The 22,058-nt window shown below is 43.8% G+C and overlaps 1 protein-coding gene across 2 annotated transcripts in view; it reads right to left on the minus strand.

Moving 5' to 3' along the window:
• NPR3 (natriuretic peptide receptor 3) overlaps positions 1–21,825 on the minus strand; it is a 45,647-nt gene extending 23,822 nt beyond the window's left edge. For both annotated transcript variants that reach the window (XM_066181042.1, XM_066181041.1), the window contains exons 1-3: positions 20,914–21,825; positions 16,191–16,313; positions 12,111–12,277 (exon numbers count right to left, since the gene is read on the minus strand). In XM_066181042.1, the coding sequence (XP_066037139.1) occupies positions 12,111–12,277; positions 16,191–16,313; positions 20,914–21,613 (990 nt within the window). In that variant the 5' untranslated portion in view covers positions 21,614–21,825. The remainder of the gene's footprint in view (positions 1–12,110; positions 12,278–16,190; positions 16,314–20,913) is intronic.
• Between the last annotated feature and the right edge of the window lie 233 nt (positions 21,826–22,058).

Below are 22,058 nucleotides of genomic sequence, written 5' to 3' on the forward strand. Positions count from 1 at the left end.
CTAACATGCTTTGGGACTGGGATTTCAAGGACTCCCAAGCACAACAAATGCAAAGCCACGGGATACACCCCTAGTTAGCTGTCATAAACAACATGTGTTGGGTTTCTCCCAGACAGGGATGTATCACTGTGGAACCAAAGCAGGAACTGGAAAGGAGAATAAAGCTGTAAGACTGTTAATCAAATCTGTATGTTTAGGTGCCTAAGACTAAAAATACAGACTGTTTGCTTGAGCAATCATACTGCTCCCCTACTGGACCATGTTGCTTCAAACAAACAGTAAGAAAAAGGAAAAGATAAAACAAACACATGCTTTCTTTAGAGAAGGTTATTCCCACAATACTTTATTCAAAACTGTAAAAATTCTGGGCAACACAGCTGTAGCCAAGGATGGCCTCACGCTGTATTCACTGACATCCAGTCTCTATAAATATGTAAATGGGCACCTGCTCAAGAACACATGAGGCAGGGCTCAGGACTTGGTTTTCTAAAGGATATATCCAAACCCCCTTTATTATTTGGGGCTGGAACTCCCATCTCTCACTAGGAAAAGAGGAAGAGCATAATGGCAAAACCTTGTGCATATCTAAGAGAGATCTATTCAAGTACTGTTGCATCAATTTCATGTTTCACAGGAAGACAGTGTTTATACAGAAACCCCTAAGACATGTTTCTTATAGGGAAGCACGTGACTTTATTAGTGGGATTCTGCAGACTGAAGCTTATACTCCACTCTAAAATTTATAGTCTAAAAATTCAGCACCGCAGTTCGAATGAGACATCACTTCCCTTTAAGGAGGTTTCTTCCAACAAGGCTGCCTGCATGTGTTCATCTTGCCGGTATTCAGTGGAGCAGCAGGGATGCTGAGAGCAGAGGAGATGAGCTGTGTGCTCCACCCAAGCACTCTGCACACCAGGCAGGGTCCCTGGCATAAAGAATTTGCAACTGAAGCCCATGTTTAGAGAGTCTCGGGCACAAGCACTGCTAGCCACTCATCAGCCACCCGTCTCCACCATGAAAGAGCCTGCATGCACCATTTGAGAGACAAAATGTACAGAGAGATCCCTGCTTTTTTCTGCACCTTCTGTTTGATTTGGACACAAAGATGCTGCACTGCACTTAAGCCCATTTCTTCGAGGGTGAGATCATGCCTCTGCCTGCCTGTACTGTTCAGCTGGTACATGAGCTGATGTGCACTCCAGGCATGCCAAATCACTGCTGCCTTTGCTCCACTCAGACAAGAGAAGTCCTACTCCAGCAGTACTAAAGTACCACTAGTGACAAACTCCCATCCACTTTAAAGCCAATTGTGGACCAGATGCCATCCCTTTGTTCCAAGAAAAGGTCTACTGAAATAAAATAAATTCACAAAAAGAAAATAAAAGTAAATTAACAAATTACAGCAGTAACTGTGATTTACTTTAAAAAGGCAGCCAAATTCAAGGAGTTAAGGCTATTTGTCAGTCAAGGTTATTTTCTTGCTGTGGAAAGAAAACTAACCACAAAGCCAGCTCCTTTGCTCTTGTATCTCATCTCATTCTCAAGTCTTCTTTCTTGTTTTTCTTAATACTCCATTCCTGAACAACTAGTAGATTTACTCACAATTATCTGGCTGGGGCAGCCACGAATTGCTCTACTGTCTCAATGGTGAACTGAAGCAAAAAGCTATTCAGCCCCAGACTACAGGGCAGCTATGCTGTGAAATGTCAGCTAAAACACATCAGACTACAGTGACAACTGAGATACAAAGGTGTGGAGAAAACCTTCCGCCCCACTGCCTGCAAAAGCTGCCCATTCTTTGTTTATTGCTTGCAACACTCTTCTATGGTTATCTAAAAAATAGCTGTAAACCCCCAGTGCCTGCTTCTAACAGGATGGGCAGAAATTTCCAGCTACAGCCAAAATGAGCTCCTTCCATTAAACACAGAAAGAGGAACCGTCACCTCAGCAGTTAGAAACTTACCCACAGTAAGTTCACATCAAAGGGCTCTGAGTGCTGCCCTCACCCATGGTCTGACATCACTGGGCTCTCAGACTCTCCCCAGACTTCCACTGGCATGGCCAAAGCAGGGGCAGGCTGAGCTGAGAACCGCCTTGCTCCAGGAACAGGATCCTCTTCTAGACCAGATCTGCCCCCTGAAAACCTGTGTGGGATTTATTTCTGGCTCTATCCATTGTGATCACTGCTTCCTTTTGCAAGCTGCTACCAGCCACTTTATCCCTCTGTGGTTTTGGTTCCTGCATTACCTTTTAACGTTACCCTCAAAGGGGTGCAATTGATGTATCTAAGGACCAGAACCATTTTGTACCAGAACTCAACTACCTATAGAATAATTTAAAGGAATTTCTCCTTTATGTATGATTTACACATATACTATTCACCTTTATAATTTAGCTCTAAAGGGCTCCAGGTCACCCATGAAGGAAAAGGATAGAATCTGAGAATTGTTTTGATCCTGCAGTTAAGGTGAAATTTCTCATGTTTATAACACACTTTTAACATAGATAAACACCTAATGCAAAGGATCTCTAGCACATATTGCTATACTTTGACTGCCTAAATACTGAATGGATCTTAACCACAGAAGTTACAAATATCATTTATAAAATTAAGCTTCCAACTTTTTTAGGATTTCCTCCCTTCTAACAAACTATGTGGCCAGTCACATGATGAGTTACAAAACTATGTCCAGAAATTATACATCTAGTCATAGTGGTGAAACACAAGAGATATCAAAGGAATTATTCTTTTCAGCAGAAAACACACAGATTTGGAGAAAATAAAATATGCTTGTTTTAAACAGGTTTTTCCAAGAAACCCCACAGGTAGTCTCAAAATCTGTTACACACTTGTAATGAACGCTTACATTTTAAGTTGGCATTTAAATTGGGACATTTTAATTGCAGATAAACACTTAGCAGCAAAAAAACCACCACGCCCATCCTTTCATTAGATACTAAGTTTTTGATGTCAGCAGGCAAGAATGTTTTACAAGCAGGAACATCTCAGTTTTCAGGATGACAGTCACTCATCTGAAAAAATCAGTTCCACTTGCTAAAATAAGTTAAAAGTGGTTTAAATTAATGCAGAGCTAGGACAAACAGGAAGGACATTTTTTGTTAAATGTTTAGCCTTGTACAATGTGCAATTGTTTTGGGTTCTGGATTACTAACATTATCACTGAACCACAAAAATCACATATTTTATTTTTTGTATTAAAAACTCTCAAAATCACATCAGTTCTCATGCAAAATTCAGAAAAATCACTGTATCACTTTGGAGACAACTCATGTTTTCAAACTGAATTTACCTGTGCTACAATAGCTGGTGACCTGGTAAAATCTTGCATGGGGTAAAAAAAACATCTGATGAAAAAGACCATTTGATTTCTGCTTTGCAGCAGATTAGCAGAGATTACCCAGCAGAGCATTTGCTTTACGGTTTTAAGGACTGGATAAACATGAATTATTTAGACACAGAAAAAAGTGGTGCTTAGCTTAAAAGTATGCTTGGAACTGGGATTAGTCATCTAAGATCCTTATTCAGTACCAGGCAAAAATTAGGTACACAAAACCAGAATTCATAAGAACAGTATCCCGCCTCACCCTTGCCCGCAGAGGAGGTAGAGAATGAGGGATGACATGACCCTCTTATTTTCATACAGGCAGGTAACAACTCCCCACTGCAGGAACTTGCAGTAAAGCCTTTACAAAACCCCACAGGGCACCAATCCTTTTAAATTCCCTGCCATTTTCATCTAAAAGCCCTGGGCCCCCTATTACTAAGTTTGCATAATAGAACTTCAGGGTCCAATCTCTGCTTTCAGAGAATCTGAATTCCACCTTTTGCCTGCCCTGTCTGCAGGGCATCCTGAGGTGGAGGCACTCCTGGAACTGAAATCCAGGTGCTGGAGGAGAGTAATGACCTGCCAAGACCTGGGGGACCTCTGGGGTGGGATTAAATAATTTGCTAGGAGAGCCCACCTGAGGCTGTGGTTGCCATGACAAATGATCCTTTTATAAAATACCAGGGTCAATGGGCATATGAACTTGTAAACTTTAATGGCATGGAACTAATGCAAACCCTCAGGCTGCTATTAGTCATGCTTCCATTCCAAATAACTTAAAATTTAACTATTTGGTTTTGTTTTTTTCTTCCAGATAGTGGATATGTGATGAAAGGTGTTCAGCTGGCTGATTAACCACCCCTTTGCTGGCATCCCTACAAGAAACCCATTCGCACAGGAGAGGTTCAGCAGCTATCTCAGCAGATATTTGTGCGTACCTGTCAGCAGCCAGTAAGGTTCCAGCTGCACACCTGAAACACATCCTCCCACTCTTCAGCAGCAGTATGGTAGTTAATACCTCTAAATCTGAGGATTTGCTGCCACTCCAAGAAACGAAAAACTCCCTCTCATAGCTACTTGCATCTGTATTGACTGTCTGATCCCTGAGATCTTCCTTGGTTTTGCTCTTTAGGGTAGTTTGTAGTCTGCAGGCTGATGGGTTAACTGGATGCATTGTACACACACATTTCCCATCAAATGTAAATGTCCTGCTCAGTGAATGTCACCTTGTTCCCAGCCACAGAGCAAAGGGCGTCCTCACCTACCCTCCTCCCATTGTCTCGCGCCCCTTTCTCATGCCCTTCTTATTCATTTGCTCTGAGACAGAGACACTCCTTGTCTTTTCAATACACTTTGATATATTAGTTCTTTTTAGAATGGGCTAGACCTTCTCATTTTTGTCCCAGACTTCTCTTCCTAATGAAAAAAGTATCTACTAAAGAGAGAAGGAAAGTTTTGAGTTTCCTCCTGCGGGTTCCTATGCCTCCTTGCATACACAAGAACACCACAGCCTTTATTCACACAGCCCATTCTCACAGGATGACTACATTACCCTCTCTGCATTAGCAAAATTGCTAAATATCCCCTGAAGAAAGAATAAAAAAATCAGCTGGCACACTGTACACTGACCTTTTCTTTCAGCCCAACAGAGTGGAGCACACCCAAGCACTGCTGCCTGTCTTGCCTCTGCCAACACTCATACACTAGGGTGACCTGACTCACCCACAGCACAGGCCTGCCCTTCTATTAAAAGATTTTTTCCCTCTGGAGAATGAGACTTTCCCAGAGCTACATTCACCTTAATGCACCTCCAAGCACTTAGCCATAAGAAATGAAAGTGCTGACACAGCAGGAGATCTCAGACATGAGGTATTACTGACTGCCACTTACACTGGTTTTTTTTTTTAAAGACTTGTCACTTGTGAGTATCACAAAGTTAGACCCTGCCCTGCTGTCATTCAGAATCACTTACACCAAGCCAATATCCCAAAAGAGTGCAAGAAAGCTTTACTGGACTATCTCAGTGTGGAGACAACAACTCTTCTACTCTGGTACTCTCAAACAAGGAAATCACATTTCTGGCCTTGAAGAATTGTCCTTCCTTTACATCCCTAAAGAAAACAAAGCATGGCTCCTTCCCCACACCTCCAGCCACCCTCACAATCAAACTCTCTGATTAAACTGCTTGGCTCAGACAGAATTCAAACACTGGACTCTTAACCCAGTCTGTGTGACCACAGTGTGAAGGTACCAGCACAGGTGAGGTGAACCCTCTGCAGCACCCAAGGTGGTGAGACTGGAGCATCCCATCAGCCATCTAGCAAGTGCAGAACAGTTTCCAACTGCCTGCCCAGGACCCTGCTGCTGACTACAACACCATCCTGACATGGGACAGACTCACCCAAACCTCCTCTTCATGCCTTGCTGAGCTGAATACTCTTTTGGTAAGTAAGGAAACTTCCAACTCAGTGTTATTTTCATGAGATACCCAGAGGGCTAGAATCACAGAAAAAGGCAGTGGCTGCTACAAAGTCTGTTAAGCAAAGATATTTCATTTTTCAAGTGACATGTTTTGTAAAATGAGATAGAGAGTCTACCTTTTCCTTCATTCAAACATCTCAGAGCCCAACCTGAGGACCATTCTATATCAGTGTCAAAAATCCTATGAATTTACATTAAAACAACACCTCAGTGGGACAAATTAGATTTTTGTTTACTTGCAATGCAAAGAGCATGGAGAAGCACTAAAACCAGAAACAGGCTATGAATTTTGCAGGAGGACAGATTTTTCACACTTTTTTAGTGGAAAATAAGGTATACTTCTAGCAAGTATTTCAAAGAGGGCCTTACCCATAAATTTTCGAGTGCCTGTTTAGTTAAGTGGAATATGAATACCTGTGAAATCCAAGTAAAAACATGGGGCTACGGAAAATATACAACATACCCATGAAGATCAACTCTAAACTTTTACATTCCAAAAAAAGTTCAGATGTTACTATTTCCAGATATACGTATAGTTTTACACTATCTCCTCCATGGTTTAAGACAACTTCAAAAATATGCTTAGACAGCCTAGAACACCTAAACAAAATCACTGGAAGAGAGAAGAATCATTTCTTTTACTGTATTTTATGACAACTGTTACAGGAAAATAACTTAATATTACACTGTAGTTTTGCCTAAGACCCTGACATGGATCACACTGGTCTTTTATACCACTGAGAAAGCATTAACTTCAGGGGGGAAAAACCAGCGTCTGCTGTATTGACCAAATTTAGCGGTCCACAGGTCAACACTCCTCTTACAGAAAATAAAGGCATTCTCATTAATTCCAAGGGGTGAAGGGTTGGTCGTGAAAATCCTAAAAATGTTTTACTAATAGAATTCATCTTGTTAATAAGCTGGCATGTGAAACTATTTTTTCCGGCTGCTGAAAGCAGCTTGTGGTTTGCTTTTATTCTTTCAAACACAATTAGCAAAGCACTCCAGCAGCTGAATAGACCCATTCATTTGAACAAATTATCCCCTGGCAGGGTTTGGGGGTTCTTTCTTTTTTTTCTTTTCCCTCCTTAAATCTCCTCAAAATTCTCTCCCGTCCTGTCCTTACGCAGTGAGAAGACACAAAAGACTGCCTGACATTAATCTCGCCTGCCTGTGCCTGAATAAAGACAAGTGAGAAGAACATTGCTGAATAAGTTACATTTTCAGCATCAGAGCCAGAAGACTGAATTGCTCACTTCTCTCAGCCTTATCTTAGCTGGTGTGCAATCCTAATTAAAAGGCTGACGTAAGGAATACACACAGGGAAGAGTCCGGCACAGATGTTATGGATGAGAGGATAAACTTTAGGAGCACAGCTACCTCCCATGAAGCTTTTGTAGGCAACTGTTGGAGCTAGAAAGGTTGCTCTTGAGTGCACTGGTTTTCCTTTCAGAGGGCTGAAAATGTTAAATAAAACAGAGTTCCCCTTTCTAGTAGGGAGTGGCATCTTGCTGATCTAATTAATCTACATAGCTCATTCCTTCACTGAGATAACTTTACTGGCAAATCAGGCTCCAGCTCCCTTCTCCCAGTGCTCATTTTCAGGGTGAAAAAGGCTGTGGGTAGAAAAAAGCCCCATGCATCCACCTTGTGAACAATGCTGTCGTGTAGTTAACACAGCAGAAATATTTGTTCAATTAGTTACATTTGCAGCTTTTAAATGAGAAGAAAAAACAAGCCATGGGTGGTCTGTAACCTCAGAAGAGCAAATATTCCTGGCTGTAAAATCATCTGAACTCAGAATACTGGGTTGGACATAAAAAAAGCATTTATTGAATCCTAGACCTGAGTCAGGAACAGAAGGTGCATTAAGAACTTTCAAACTGCACCCTACCACCAATTCATTAAGCGTTCAGCATTATTTAATAAAAACGGCTTATGCATATACTTTAACTGAAACACTGTTTATTCATAAACATTTTTAACTACAGTATGTGTTGGGAATTATTCACACACCCATTTAGAGGCAGTTTTAAATTCTTCCTTCAAGTAATTGCATGCAATTCCCATTGCTGTCTGCCTCAACTAGGCTATAGGTCTGCAAGCAGGGCTTGCTCTGTATTTTGCAATTAAACCAAGGTTAGCTGGTTTATAGAGAACAGGACTCCCTGCTGTTAATGTCTTGTTAATGCATTAACATTACAAAAGTAAGAAAACTGCCACAATTTGTATAAAAGCATTAAAGCAATTCTACTGCACTCCTGAAACCAAATTTTGATTAGATTTTTGAAATAAATTCTCCCTTTTTACTTATTTTATCCAAGTAGTTGATCTTCAGGTAGGCACAGAATAAAATGGTCAGGCTTTCTACAAAACTACAGGATGTTTCTTGAAAAAACATGAGACACTGCTGAATGCTGAAATAATGGCTAAGCAGATTTATTGCTTCAGCCCACTTGTTAATGTGGGCTAAAGCAATAAAGTTAACCCAACTTCTTTGGGTTACATTAACATGACAGTTACTGCTTTCACACTCAGACTGGTGAACAGGCAAACTAACAGTATTTGCTAATAGACTCAGGCAGCTGCTGCTGCAATGGGATACTGCAGACAGGGAACATCACCATTGGCCATGCTGTGCAACCTAAATACTTCTAAGATGCTTTTTCAGAATCATTCCGCCACTCTTACTTTCAAAGCTGTCTAGTTTGAAGGTTCTTAAGGAAGCTTTTTACTTCACAAGAGAGATTCCTGGAGAAATTCTTTTCCACGCTTTCCTGCTCCCTCATAATGCACAGGTTCTTCCACCTTTCCCATTTCCAAAGCATAACAGCGATGCAGAAACAACAGAAACTTCTGAGCTGGGAAAGATGCACCCAAAACACATTTTTTCTCTTTTCTGTGTGATTTCATAGCTGGAAATGAAGACAGCTAACACTCTTTGACCTGTTACTCCTCCAAGGGCTGTAAGTGTTCTGCATCTGGCAGTGGGACAGCTGCTGCTTCAGGACTTTGCCCTTTCTGTCTCCCTTATCTTTCCTTCTGTCATCTGCTTATTTTCCATTTTTATGATATTCATTTTTGGTAGATAATAATGCCTTTAGGATTAGTGCTGGCAAGAGGCCAGGACAAAATGGCAGCACTAATGACTTTTGTTTGAGTTACCGTCACTATGAGATAATTTAGACCATGGGCCTGGGGCCCCATTTTCCCATGACATTGGAAAAATCCACACAGAAAGCAGACACACTGAATGCTTCAAATACAAACCTCTAAGCATCTCCTCTTGGGACACAGCTTGCAGAAAAGAATGAGGACTATATTTCAACACCCGTGGATGTGACTTGAGATGGGCTGTACTATTGATTATCATTCTACATAGTTTTTGTTTTCAGGAGCAGAATCCAGCAGAGCAAAATCCATCTCTGTCACTTCCCACCCACTCAGCTCAAGGACTTTTCCTTCTCTGTCTTCCCTTGGAGGACACAGCTTTCTCTAATGCATACCCTGGCCACTTTTTTCCCATGTTGCAAAGAAAGCACACTTAATGGGTGCCCACAATCCAGAAATTTTTCAGAGGGGAAGGAATTGGCCTTCAGTCTGGCTTTTTATTTTTACCCATTAGTTTTCAGAATGTTTTTTTTTCTTAATCCCAAAGGCTGCCCCAAAGCATTTCTCCACTGAAGAGGGCACCAGGACAATCAGTTAAGGGAATATGATCCATCTCTTCCGCACTGTCCGAAGTGGGGAAATGCATTATTCACCATAAACAATGAAAAGCAAACCAGAAAGTTAAAGTTCATACGCTGTTAATGAAGAAACACAGCTATGGGTTTTTTCAGCTATACTCACCAGAAACTAATTTTCTTAGACATTCTATTTTACCATAAAAAGTGAAAAAGCAGGTAGGGGAGGCTCTGCTGAAGTCTATTTTAGTTAAGCATCCATCTAATACCAGGATACTCTGCATTTGAAACCAAACCTCCTTTCCCCACAGCAATGACCTGCACCTTCTCTGCAGAGAGCTCCAGATCCCAGTGGCCTCCATCATGGAGGCTGCCTGTGAGCCAAGGGCTGACGTTTCAGATGGCAGGAATCTGTGGTAGGTGAACACGCACCGATCACAGGATGTACTCTGTGTCCCAGCAAGAACAGATCAGGAAGCAAGAAGAAAGTCAGGTGGGAAAGGAAGAACAGGGAGAGGAGCAGGAGACGCAGCAGCAGGAGAGGGCCTATGCAAATAGCCTGGGCCTAGCAAAAGCTCAAGGTTTTGTGTGAAGGAGTGCTTGGAACAAGGTGAAGGACTCTGGATCACAGGTGGAAATGGGACACAGGAAGAGGCAGCCCTCAGAGTCAGGCAGAAGATGAAGGATGAGATGGTAGGGAGCCAGCCCCCATTGCTGCACCAGGACAGCCAGGAGCACTGACAGCACACACAGCAGCCATAGGATGAAAAATGACAACAGAGGACTTCTGCCAGTAGGTGTGCAGCTGTGAAGGAGTCTTCCCAGCAAACACATTAGCCTGCAAAATCTCCCCCATGCTGGCACAGTGGAATTTTCTCTCCCCTAGATCCAATTCTGGTTGACCAGAACAGGGCTTGTATCTATGCAGCCCCTATGAACGCTGCACAGGGCTTGCAGTGGGTCACCACCCTAAAGAGAAAAGCACCCTCTTGTCTGCCTTCAAACTGCCCACAAGACAGCACCCTGACTCTCAGCAGTAAAAGGCTTTTCTTAATCTGGGGAGATTTCACACTGCCCATACTAAAAAAAAAGCCATGATACTGTAGATGAATATATCTTAAGTACTTAAAATCACATTTCTCACCAACCACAACCAAAGGCACATAGCAGATTTTCAAAGGACATAGCTTGCTAAGTGACATCTGCAAAAGGACACAGAGAGAAATGGGAGGAACAGCACAAATTAAAGGCCCATGGTCTTCTTCAGAACTCATTTAGCAGGTTTGCTAAATTTGCTGCTCAGAGAGCACGCACCTTGAAATTGTGAGGCGGCATTTCGCCACTAACCCAAACAAAACATGCCAACAAAAGACTATGACTAGATTTTGAAAGTAGCACAGGAATAATATAAACTACTGTTGTGATTCAAATTTAACATTTTAGATAAAATATTTAAATAAAGTACATTCATGTTCTAAGAAGCACAGATTTTCTAAAGGTAGCCAAAGTTATACAATAAACCTCAGGAAAGGTGATTCATTCTTTAACATAACATTCAAGCACAAGCTGATGAACTAAAGATGGACACAAGGCTTAAAGCAAAGGGATGAGATGGAAGCCTAAGTCAAAGGTGGAAAATTAAGGATTTGGGTTGCTTTCTTGAGTTTCAGGTTCTCATTTCCTACAGCTGAGGACAGACCCAACTCTCTTCCATCCTCTTTTCTTTATAAGCGTATTTGGAAAGTTTACACTGTGCCACGGAGAAGGCTGACTGTCTGGGAAGTACTTGTATCAGCATGCAGAAATCCCTGCAGCTATATCTGTACATTCTTGCTTCCACAGACGATTTTTCTATGAAAATATCTAATGAATTAGCCTAGCACTAGCTCAAAAGCAATTTTCAAAGGCATTTTCTTCCTATATTTTGAGATGTTAAAAAAAAGGCATGGTCTCCCATGTCCACCTCTGGAAGACAGTGGTGTTCCCCAAGGCTTAAAGCAACTTGCAAGGACTCTGTTGATATTTTAGACAGTTTAAAATAAAAACCAGCAACTACCTAAATATGCTTTGTTGAGAAATAAGACCACTTATCTCATTCTCGCATGCAATGCAGATAGTGTAACTTTCTGAGATTAGATTCTAAAAAATATATTAATTCTTGGGGAAAAAAAAAAACAAAGGCAGAATTTCTTTGCCTGTTAAGAAGACTTAGTGGTGTTAGAGTGAGACCTGCCTTTACCCAACCTTTCTGCTGATGAACCAGGAGATGAGCACAGAACAATTTATCATGGATGCTGGTGCACAGATATAGTGCACCTAGACCAAGTCTAACATTGCAATTTGCATTATCTACAAAAAAACCAAAAAAACCCTCCCAACGCCCCCCCCCCAAACCCACAAAAACCCCACAAAACAAAAGAAACCCCCAAAACTCCCCCCCCAAAAAAACCCCAACAAGAAAACCCCCTGCAACAGAACAATTTTACAACTGAGCCCAGGTGGTTCTGTCCTGATAATGTCTCACTGCCACTTCTGCTTTAATTAGGAGCATGTTTTTGAAGATGCTATGATCTGAAGACTGTCATCAAGTACTTACATAGTCATCTCCATGAAGACCTTGCTTCTGAACAGAACTTTTCACCTCCAGGGAAAACTTCTCAAACTCAGGCTTCACAGTCCTCAGTAGAGTGACAGTTTGGAGGTATGTGTATGCTTTCTTGGCTTCAAGGTCATATTTGTCTCCTCTTCTCCAAGACCCATTTCCTAAAGAGGGAAACAAGCATATTTCCAAACTACATACCATTATGGGATTCCTTTTCCCACCCAAAAGTCCCCTTTTCTGATCACTGGGGAGAGGGTAAAGTACAAAGGAAAACAGACCCTTCTTCAAGATGTGCAGAAAATCAGGCAGTGAGGAATAGCTAAAAAGTAAATGTGCAAACCAAAGGACAACCTTAATCCCACACTGTGTTTGCTTATTTTAAAAGGGTGGAATAAATCCTAAGTGTGAGATGGCATCTCGGAGCCAAACACATATGCCAGATCTCAAATGCTGAGATATTTAAGTTAGAGGAAGTGAGGGAGGATTCAAGCAGAAAGTTTTTGTTACACATGACTCCTCTTGGACAGTCAGAAAGGCACCAGTAAAGTCAAAAGCATGATCATCACCCTGAATGGGAGGCAGATGGTGAGCTCTCCCACTGTGGTCAAGGACAAAACTATGTGTGCCATGGCTGCCAGACCAGCCCTGCTTTTAATGGGAAAGGAATACCATAGAAATAAAATTGAATCCTGTGTTTACATGTGTTTTGTGTTGCAGCAAGGGAACAATTTAACTCAGACCACCAGTAAAGAAACCACATTTTTTAAAAGCAGGATAGCTGACTGGTTGTTTATTAGCAAAGAAGTCCTTCTGACAAACAGACCCTGACCTATGCAGGCCCTGAGATCCTGATCCAAAGCTTTAGGAGGTCAGTGGAAAGGTTGTTCTGGAGCAGGTTTTGTGCTATTTGATGTAAATGATAACTTTAAAAGGCTAGAGGGAACAGTGGTAGCCCCAAGCAGTGAGCCTTTAAAGGCTTACAAGTAATTAAAAGCTAGACAGTCTTTATTTTTTGAACAACAGCAACAAACCCCATTATGGCTAAATGAGCCAAGACAAAACCAATGCTAAATTCCCAAGGTGACCTGGAGGCACACAGGAACCTGAAATCAGAGAGGATGAGGTTATTTTGCTTGGGTTGAGGACCACAGTGTCATCTGGACCAAGAGAAGCAAGTTGTAGAGATGTTACAGGAGATGGAGTACAGGTGAAAAACCCATGGTGCTCCTTGCACTGTGCTTCCCAGCTGCATCATGCAGCTGCAAGAACAGACTCTTGGACCTGAAGCAGGTAAACAGGGCTTGCTTTTTGTCCTCCGAGGACTGCTGCTGGGACCTAACTGGAGATTTGCCCTCTTTCCTCAGAGAGCACCAAGGAAGGAGTAAAGGCCCTGCACCCCTCTGGGGGATAAGCCCTTTCTAATGCAGCTTTTGGGTCCAGGGCAGTTCTGTCAGTCCCCACACAGGGCAGGATACAAAGGAGCACCAAAGCTTCTTCACCTCTCCTGTCCACCCCAGGAAAGCCTTATCTACCACAGCCCAGCACTACCTAGGACTGTAATCTTTAGACATACCATGAGCTTTGCTATTTTTCATTTAATGATTTAACTTTTTTAGGAAGGAGCTCTAAATACATATGCCTTGGTTGAGGGATTTGTTTCCCAATAAAAGGCCAAAATCACTTACACAGGACCCTATTCATCACCCCCAGTGGAGACACTGGATAGCAACTAACATCCCACTGTCTGGTTTTCCCACTCTTCCCTTCACAGTGCCTGCACCTGTCCTCTACTGTTTTCAAAGAGAAAGAAATGCACATCTGGCAGTTGTAAGCAAGCACATCTTGCTACCTTCCCCAAAAGAGAGCACAAGCCTTGCAGAAGCCTCAAAGCTGAACAGCTTGTGCCCTAGCTGGGCACCTGAACTTTGGAGGTGCTGGATTCAAAGACTACAGCAGCGACTACAGCACGGAGGACTTTGCTATAGCTTTGCATTTGCAAACAAATAGCTAAAAAGCATGAGACTATAAACATAAAAAAGAAATTTAAAAAAAAATAAGGTAGTGCTAATAGAAAGTAATCTTCTGTCATGGACACTGTACATGTTCCTTCTTTAAATCCCAATGCTGGGACTGGGAAAGGTTCACTTGCATAACAGTGTTCCTAGAATAATTTACATACTTAAATTCCTTCATGGATTATTTTGTGAGACATCATCTTGTTACAATACTTGTGTACAATTATTGCAATTTTGGCATTTAATAAGACTGCTCTTCTGAAAAGTTAAGAAATATTCAGAACAGAGGGCAACAACAAACTGCAATAAAGTCATCCAAACACAAAGACAGTGCCAATTACCCAATCTCACCCATTCTTCGGTTTTACGAAATACAAAACCTAAAGCACTGTGAACAAGGATTTTTTGGGGAATTTCTCTACACTGCTCTTGTGTTTGCTTTTCACATGCAATGACCATCTGCTCAAAAGACAACTTCTGATGCACAGTCATTTCATTCTACATGGAAAACACATCCACAAGCAGAAAAATTGGTTTAAAACAAATGTCAGGAAATGCCACACTAACTACACTACATCAGAAGTCCAACAGTTCTCATCAATCCCTCAGAAAAGTTACAAGAAAACTCGACTATCTGTGATGCAAAGAGGGTGGTAACGAGGCTCCCACATTGGCTTTGATCTTGATCTACAGCTTCACGTTTCAGAAATTTGAGTGATTTCCTTCTTACCTGGCAAAATTTGGCATCCTTTAGCCAATCTTGATGTATGTAGCAGCATCTGTACTTCTGTACATATCTAGATCTCTGAATTCATAGCTGCATACCTTCATTATAAAGTGTGCCACACAGCACTGTTTAGGGTGGAATAATCTCAGAGGTAGCAGATGAGTAATAGAAAGTTTATGTAAAGAGAACTTCCAATTAACAGATTAATTTTAAAAAAATATCTTTTTTTTTTTTTAATTCAGTTGTTTTTGTTGGTCAGCCTTTGCAGCTTAAAGAAAGTAAACCCCCACACTTTGCCTTTTTTTCTCAGCTTCTAGTTGGTTTTTCACTTGAAATGAATTTGTAATTCTAGTGGATTAGTTAAAGCAGTCTTCATGGAAGAAATTATTCTCTCTACACTTGCAAAAGAATCTGCTCCTTCCAAGAGCCATATTACACTTCAACAAAATCTGCCCCAGCTTCAGCCATCTGATGTTTGATCTCAGCAAACATATTGCTCCAACATTACTTAGAATTTAAATGAGACAGCTGCACCAGCTGAGAGCAGGTATAGTGCCTGTCACACACTGATGTAACATGCAGTTACAATTATATTCTGGCATACAGGTATATTAGGTATATTTAAAAAAGAATATACATTTAATTTACATTTTGAAGTCATGTTTTAGTTTGATCAAAATTACCCCTTTTACTTATGGGTGTAAACAGCCACTTTTAATCACTTTGCTCAAGAAACTTTGGACTGCCTGTGTCCCATCCAGAGCTTTGCCTTTAACACAGCATGGCTGAATATTTTTGCAGACAGAGTCTGTGATCAAAAGATAAATAAATTAGATGTGTAGATGTCCCAGCACAGAAAGTATTTCTGAAGACCCAAACCTTGCAGCTGCAATGCTGGATGTTGCTAACTCCTTCCAGCCATCTGCTCAGTCCACAAGTCACCAGGCTGCCAGGAATGCCCCTGCCCTGAGACCTGGCAGTCACAAGGCTGGGGGTGGTGTAAGTCACCTACCTAGACCTGAGCACACACACTGAAGAATGCAGTACCCACACCACAACCAATGTCTCTGGTGCTACTTCCCCAAATAGTAATTAAATAAGTAATTGCTGTAGCATATTTGGCATCTTGTGACCCACCCAGCAGCAACTATAGCCACAAGGTCTTTTATTTCCTGCAACACCATAGCCCAAGTGGAAGATAACTGCAACAACAAGGAGAGACAGTGGTGTCTTCTGGGACTCAGTGCTGTATGTTTTGAGGCTAACAAATCTAAAAATACTACCAAGTTTACAAAAGACTTTGCAACATACTTGGGCAAGAAAAAACATTACCATATGATGAGCTGTTGAAGAGTTCAATATTGAAGAAAGCATAGTCCCCGTTGGTCATTCCTTGCCGATGAGCAGCCAACATGATGTTCCTGATAGTGTCACCGCTGGCACACATGATTACAACTGGAAGAAAATGAGAAACATACATAAGAAGCAGCTCAAGAACTTCAAAGAACAGCCTCTGAAGCAAGAATGCTGCCAGAGACAGTGACACCAGTTGTCCTCCCAGTTTTGCAACAAACATGAAAGCACAGATTGCAAACAAAGCCGATTTCCCAAAGAGCTGACAAGACAGGTAGTGAACACAGTTCCTCTTTCCTTGTCTCCTCTGAATATAATTAAATAGAGCCTCTGTGTGATCTGTTTTTTCACCTCTGCAAAAGGTGGTAAGTTCTGGCTCCAAATTTCTTTAGCTGTATATATTTGTAGACTAGACCACAACCACAAGTTTCTGTTGTTACTTCTAAGGGGACATAAGATGAAGATGGAAATACCACGACCTTACCATTTCAATTTCCATTCCACTGAACAGTTTGATTAGACTGAACTTGCCTACACCTCAACTACCTAATATTTAGGTCTCTGACCTAGATTTTACCATCTCTCTGCAGTTAAGGGAGAGCAGCACCTGCACAATAGGGACAGTGGTATGAATCCTTCCAGAACGTGACTTCCTCTCCAGAGACCATACAATAAGCCTAGGCAACAACCTGTGATGGCATGCTTAATGTTATTAAATGGAAAAACCAAGCACCATTTTATAAGCATGAAGATTAAAGGTGGGTACAAACACCACAGAGCCCCATTTATCATGGGCCAATAGCTAGGCAGACGCTCTGCTGCTACCATGAGACCTACAAGGCCACAGGTGTGCCCTGTGTGGGCACTGTGACCCCCACTGTGATGACTGTGCTTGGCAGATCCCTTCCCAGATCTGCTGGGCAGGGGGACTACTGCCCTTTGCTACTCCTTCCTTCTGCAAAAGGAAAGGAGAATCCCAACAGGTGAGATCTTCAGCAATAGGGAGAGAACTGTCACACAGAGCAAGTTAAACTACAAGCTTTTACACAGGTCACAAGACTGCACGTATGAAGATCCTGGTATCAGAGGGAGGACCAAAGTATTTTGTCAGTGTGTGCTTCAGGACTGTATCCTACAGCAGAGGCATAAGAGATCCAGTCAGGACAGTGATTCAAAACCAACTGCATGCATGTTTCCAAGAACGCTGTCACACATGGCAGGACTCAAAAGCTACAATAATGTATGCAAATATTTTCAACACAACAATAAAAATGAATCAAAACCGCATTCGGCTCTTCTGGGTGGAAGTGTTTTCTATTATAAGAAATGAAAATGCCAAAGAGGCCAAATCTTTTCGCACACAATGAATCCTCTCCCATCGCCTTTCTGGTTAGATGCCATCACAGGCATAAACCTCCAGATGCGCCGCGGGGGTGACTCATGTTCTAGTACAACCCCACGCTTCAGGAGAATTATACCATGCATAGCTCTGTCATACTGATTATGGCAGAGTAATATAATGCTTTCCAGAGCAACAGAGCAAGACACATTTCACGACCATTGTGAAGTATATTAGCATGAAGGAAAATGAACAAGAAAAACACTTTCTTACAATAAAATTTGGACCAAATATTTTCCAGATGCACATCAGGGATGAATTTGTCTCACTGTTCTTAATTTCGGTATAGGTGAGTGATTTCCTTTTGAAATGTTTCCTTGCTGCCCTCCCAATTCTTCCTTGACTTTGCCTTTGTAATTTACTTCTATCATAAAACTGTAATCTGTAGATTGAATCAAAGGGATTCCCATAAAATCAATAAAAGACATTGAGCAAAAGGAACAAAAGAAAGAGGGTGCGTGGGGAACCACTTTAACATACATTAAATCGTATTTTGTAAGCCTCTAAAGGAATGTAAGGGAAGTAATATTAACTGTTTGGAAGGGGTTTCTAACCCAGCAGGAAAGAAAAGATTATATATTTCAAGATTCTGAAGCAAATAAGCTATGGATATGTTTCTTACAATCTTCCAAAAATGTAAATTATGTATTTAAGCTGCATCTGTACCTTACCATTGTGGATGTACAAACGTGAACGTGCAAACCCATACAAAATGTTCTCCCTGCACCATAATACACACATACCACAGTAATACTAATATGCTGAATTTATTGACTAGGATTATTGACTCAGCCTGAAAATACTTTAGAGTTTAATTCCAGTTTAAAGGAATAAGCATTCCCTTTGCTACATGCATCCCTTGGACTACATGCTTATACATTTAAGGACAGGCCTGCATTTCTGAACCTTACAGTAAACCTGAGCCTACAACATGAACTCTGCAGCAGGTTTACCTGAGCGTATAAGGAAGCTTGAACTACTAATCAAACTAATTGCAGACAAGCACTTAGCTTTTATTATAATATTTTTCTCTCTCTTTTTTTTTTTTTTTTTTTTTTTCCGGTGTGTGGCTCCAAGACTTCAGTCATTCCACATGGCTCCATGGCTCCAAGGACTGCACACAGTGCCTGGTACACAGGGGTGAATGGCTGAGTAAGCCTCTTGCTCCCAGGCACCTGCAAGCTTGGTGCAAACCCCCAGCCAGCAGCAACATAACCCCTGGGGTCAGCCTCTGTACTGCTTCCCACAGGACGGCTGGTGGGGCAGTTTCTGTCCCAGCTCTGGGAGAGTTTTAAGCAAGAATCCTGTGTCTGCTTGAAAGCCCACTGCCAGTCAGGGAGTTCTGTGAAGGCTGACCACTCAGGTGGGACCCCAAACACCAGCAGCTCTTGAAAATCAGAGAAGGTGAGGGCTTAGAGCAAAGGACAGTGTCAGTGGTTGTTAAAAACAGGAAACCAACCAGGCAAAAACATTTCTAGAAAGTGCACTGGACTGTGTGCTGCTGTCCACAAGTCCTGCTGTCCCGCTCGGGGAATCTCCAGTGAGTTCCCAAGACAAATAGAGACCTTGACTGATCCTCAGACCTCATCTGGTGCACCCTCCACATGGTGCAGAACTCTTAAAATATTGTGGTAACCTCAAAGATGCCATGAGCAGCAGAGCCAAAGTAACCTGCCAGGTCATTCCTGCAGTCAGACTTTAAGGTCAGAAAGGCAAAAGTGGAAGCTGGAGGGCCCCACTTGAGCAGCAGGAGTCAGAGGACAAATGAAGAGCTGAGATGGAAGGAGGCACCCCACAGGGCACAATGGGGAGAAAGAAGAGGGCTGCTTCTGTTCAGTCATTTGCAAGTTGCAATAATTGTGAAAGATCAAATGTCTCAGCTCAGCAAAGCATTTCAGACCAGGCTGAAAGCAAGCTCTTTTTGCTGTCAGCATGGTGTGAAGAGTGGGGCTGGGGTGAACACTTGTCTTTTCCTGCTGAAAGCATGCTGAAACGCTCTCAGCATCAGGAAAGCCACACACACACACATACGCTTGACAAGCATCTTTCCCCACACTGTGGTTTCCTCCAGCACTGACACATTTATTTCTCGCCATTCATTATATTTCCCCAAATGGTACTTAAAAGGAAAGCTCTATTTTAAGCACCTGCTTCAGTGGATACGGAATTAAAGAGTCCTACACTGTTAGACCTCAGTTATCTCACACTCTCAGGCATGTCAATGATTTCACAGCAGCATAACATCAGCAGTGCAAGGCTGTTCCATTCACAGTCTACAGCACCATAATACCAGTTCTGCCTGCCATACACAGTATAATCTTTATCTGTCCAGTTCTGATGCTGTTTTAACACTCTACAACGTGGTACGTAAGAATTACATGAAGGGCATTGTACATCCATGGCTTTCTTGGAAAACATCTAAGGATTTTAACTTCACCCTGCAGTTCACTCCTGGAATACATATTTTCTTTTTGCATTACTTACTGGGGAAGCCTGTGGCTGGTAAAACCCTCTCACAGAAAACGTGTTTCTGATAAGCCCGTATATCCATCCACACATTGCTAGGCAAGATTTCACTTTAAAGCACATCTAACCATAAAACTGCACGTTCCAAAGCACTTTGTTTTGTTGCTTCATGATGCAAAGTGAGCTCGTCCAGCCCAGACATGACTGTCACAGGTGTTTTACAAGCCATTTACCTCCACAGTGTCTTGCTAACTGTTGGTGACAATATCACGGCATGCACTCAGGAGCTTCGCATGCATACATCCCCTAAAATTGCCATTTCCCTTAAATGCATTTGTTATTTACAAGGTACTAGACGGGATTCCCAATGGCAGAAGTAGAGAAAAGGTCTCCCGCTGTAAGGCACAGCAGAGTGAGAGGAAAACACCTTTGCTTAGTCCCTGAACTTAATCACTGCAAAAATCTAAGAGAGTTAGCAACGGATTTGCTACCCTGCAGACGTGGATAATTTTGGGTAAACCAGACCGTCAGCAGAAAGCTGATTTCTTACCATGCCACAAAGCCCTCCTCGGGTAGTCCCCGAAGGCAAACTGCTCTCTACGCCGTCGGGAGGCAAAACTCTGTGAGCAGAGCTTTCACTCCGGGCTGCTGTTCCCATCCGTCGGGGGATGCCTGGCCTAGGGCCGCCGTCGCAGTACCGCAATGGGTTTCCCCACGGGCGGGGACGAACCATGACTCTTCCCCTCCCGCAGGTCCTTTCCTCCGCGGGATTCCCACCGCCCCAGCCCACACCGAACGCCATGGAGGAGCCCGGCCGTGCACTCCGCCGCCACTCACCCCTCTCGCCCGTCTGGAGGGCGCGGACGACGTCGTCGATGTCGAGGTGCCGGCTGGTCTCGTCGAAGCTGTGCACGGCCATATGGAAGGCCTCCTCCTGGAAGACCACATGGACGCCCTCCATGGCGAAGTAGCAGCTGCGCTCGGGGTTGCTATCGCTGTAGAGCAGTGTAGCCCGGTTCCACTGGTGGTGGCGGAAGAGGGCCAGCAGCATCTCTCCCATCTTGGCGTAGGCGGGCGCGACGCGGGTAAGGTGCGAGTACTCGCCGCCCTTGGCGCCGAAGCCGGCGGCCAGCGCGCCCGCCGACAACATCGGCACATCCCAGTGCGCGGCCAGCCGCGCCACCGGCGCCGCCGCGTACTCGCACACCGGCCCCAGTAGCAGGTCGGGGCGGAGGCGCTGCAGGGCCACCATGTCCACCAGGCTGAACAGGGCGCGGTTGCCGCACGCCGAGTCCTCGTAGGTGAGCTGGAAGGCGTAGCCGGCTGGCAGACCCGCGCCGCTCTCCCGCAGGCTCCGCACCGCGTACTCGATGGCCGGCCGCACCCGCCCCAGCGAGAAGAGGTAGGCGTCATCCTGCGGCAGCAGCACCAGCACCCGGATCAGCTTATCCTCCTCCTCCGCGCCCGCGGGGCCGCCGCCCAGCGCCGCCCGCGCCGCCAGCACGCAGCAGAGGCTGCCGAGCAGCCAGGGCGGCATCGCGCCCGCCCCCCCTGGAGACGCCCGAGCTCCGGCAAACTTTTCGGCCCCCCCTTCCCCGCCCGCCTCGAAATTGTTCGCTCGTGCTTTATTTCTCAGGTGTTTGGCGGATTCACAACCTGCCCTTCCCCACCCCGCCTGCGGGTCACGGACGGAGCATCTCGGCTCTGTTTTTCTCGTTCTCTTATAGATGGATGACTATTACTATGATCACTTCCCCCCCCCCCCCCCCCCCCCCCACGCCGGATTTCCCCGCAGGGCTGCCGGACTGCGCCCTGCCCGCTTAAGTAGCGCGGGAGCGGCGGCGGTGGTGTCTCCGCACGCCCGGCGCGACGCGGCCGGGTTTGTGCGCAGGGAGGAGCCGGCTCGGGCGCTCCCTCCCGCCCGCCCCCTCCCTGCGGCCCCCCCCCGTCCCGCACACCTCCGCGGCCAGGCAGGCGGGGGG

This window comes from Chamaea fasciata, unplaced genomic scaffold, assembly GCF_029207755.1.
Source record: "Chamaea fasciata isolate MVZ Bird 193981 ecotype frontalis unplaced genomic scaffold, bChaFas1.0.hap1 SCAF_4, whole genome shotgun sequence".
NCBI classification, from domain to species: Eukaryota; Metazoa; Chordata; class Aves; order Passeriformes; family Sylviidae; genus Chamaea; species Chamaea fasciata.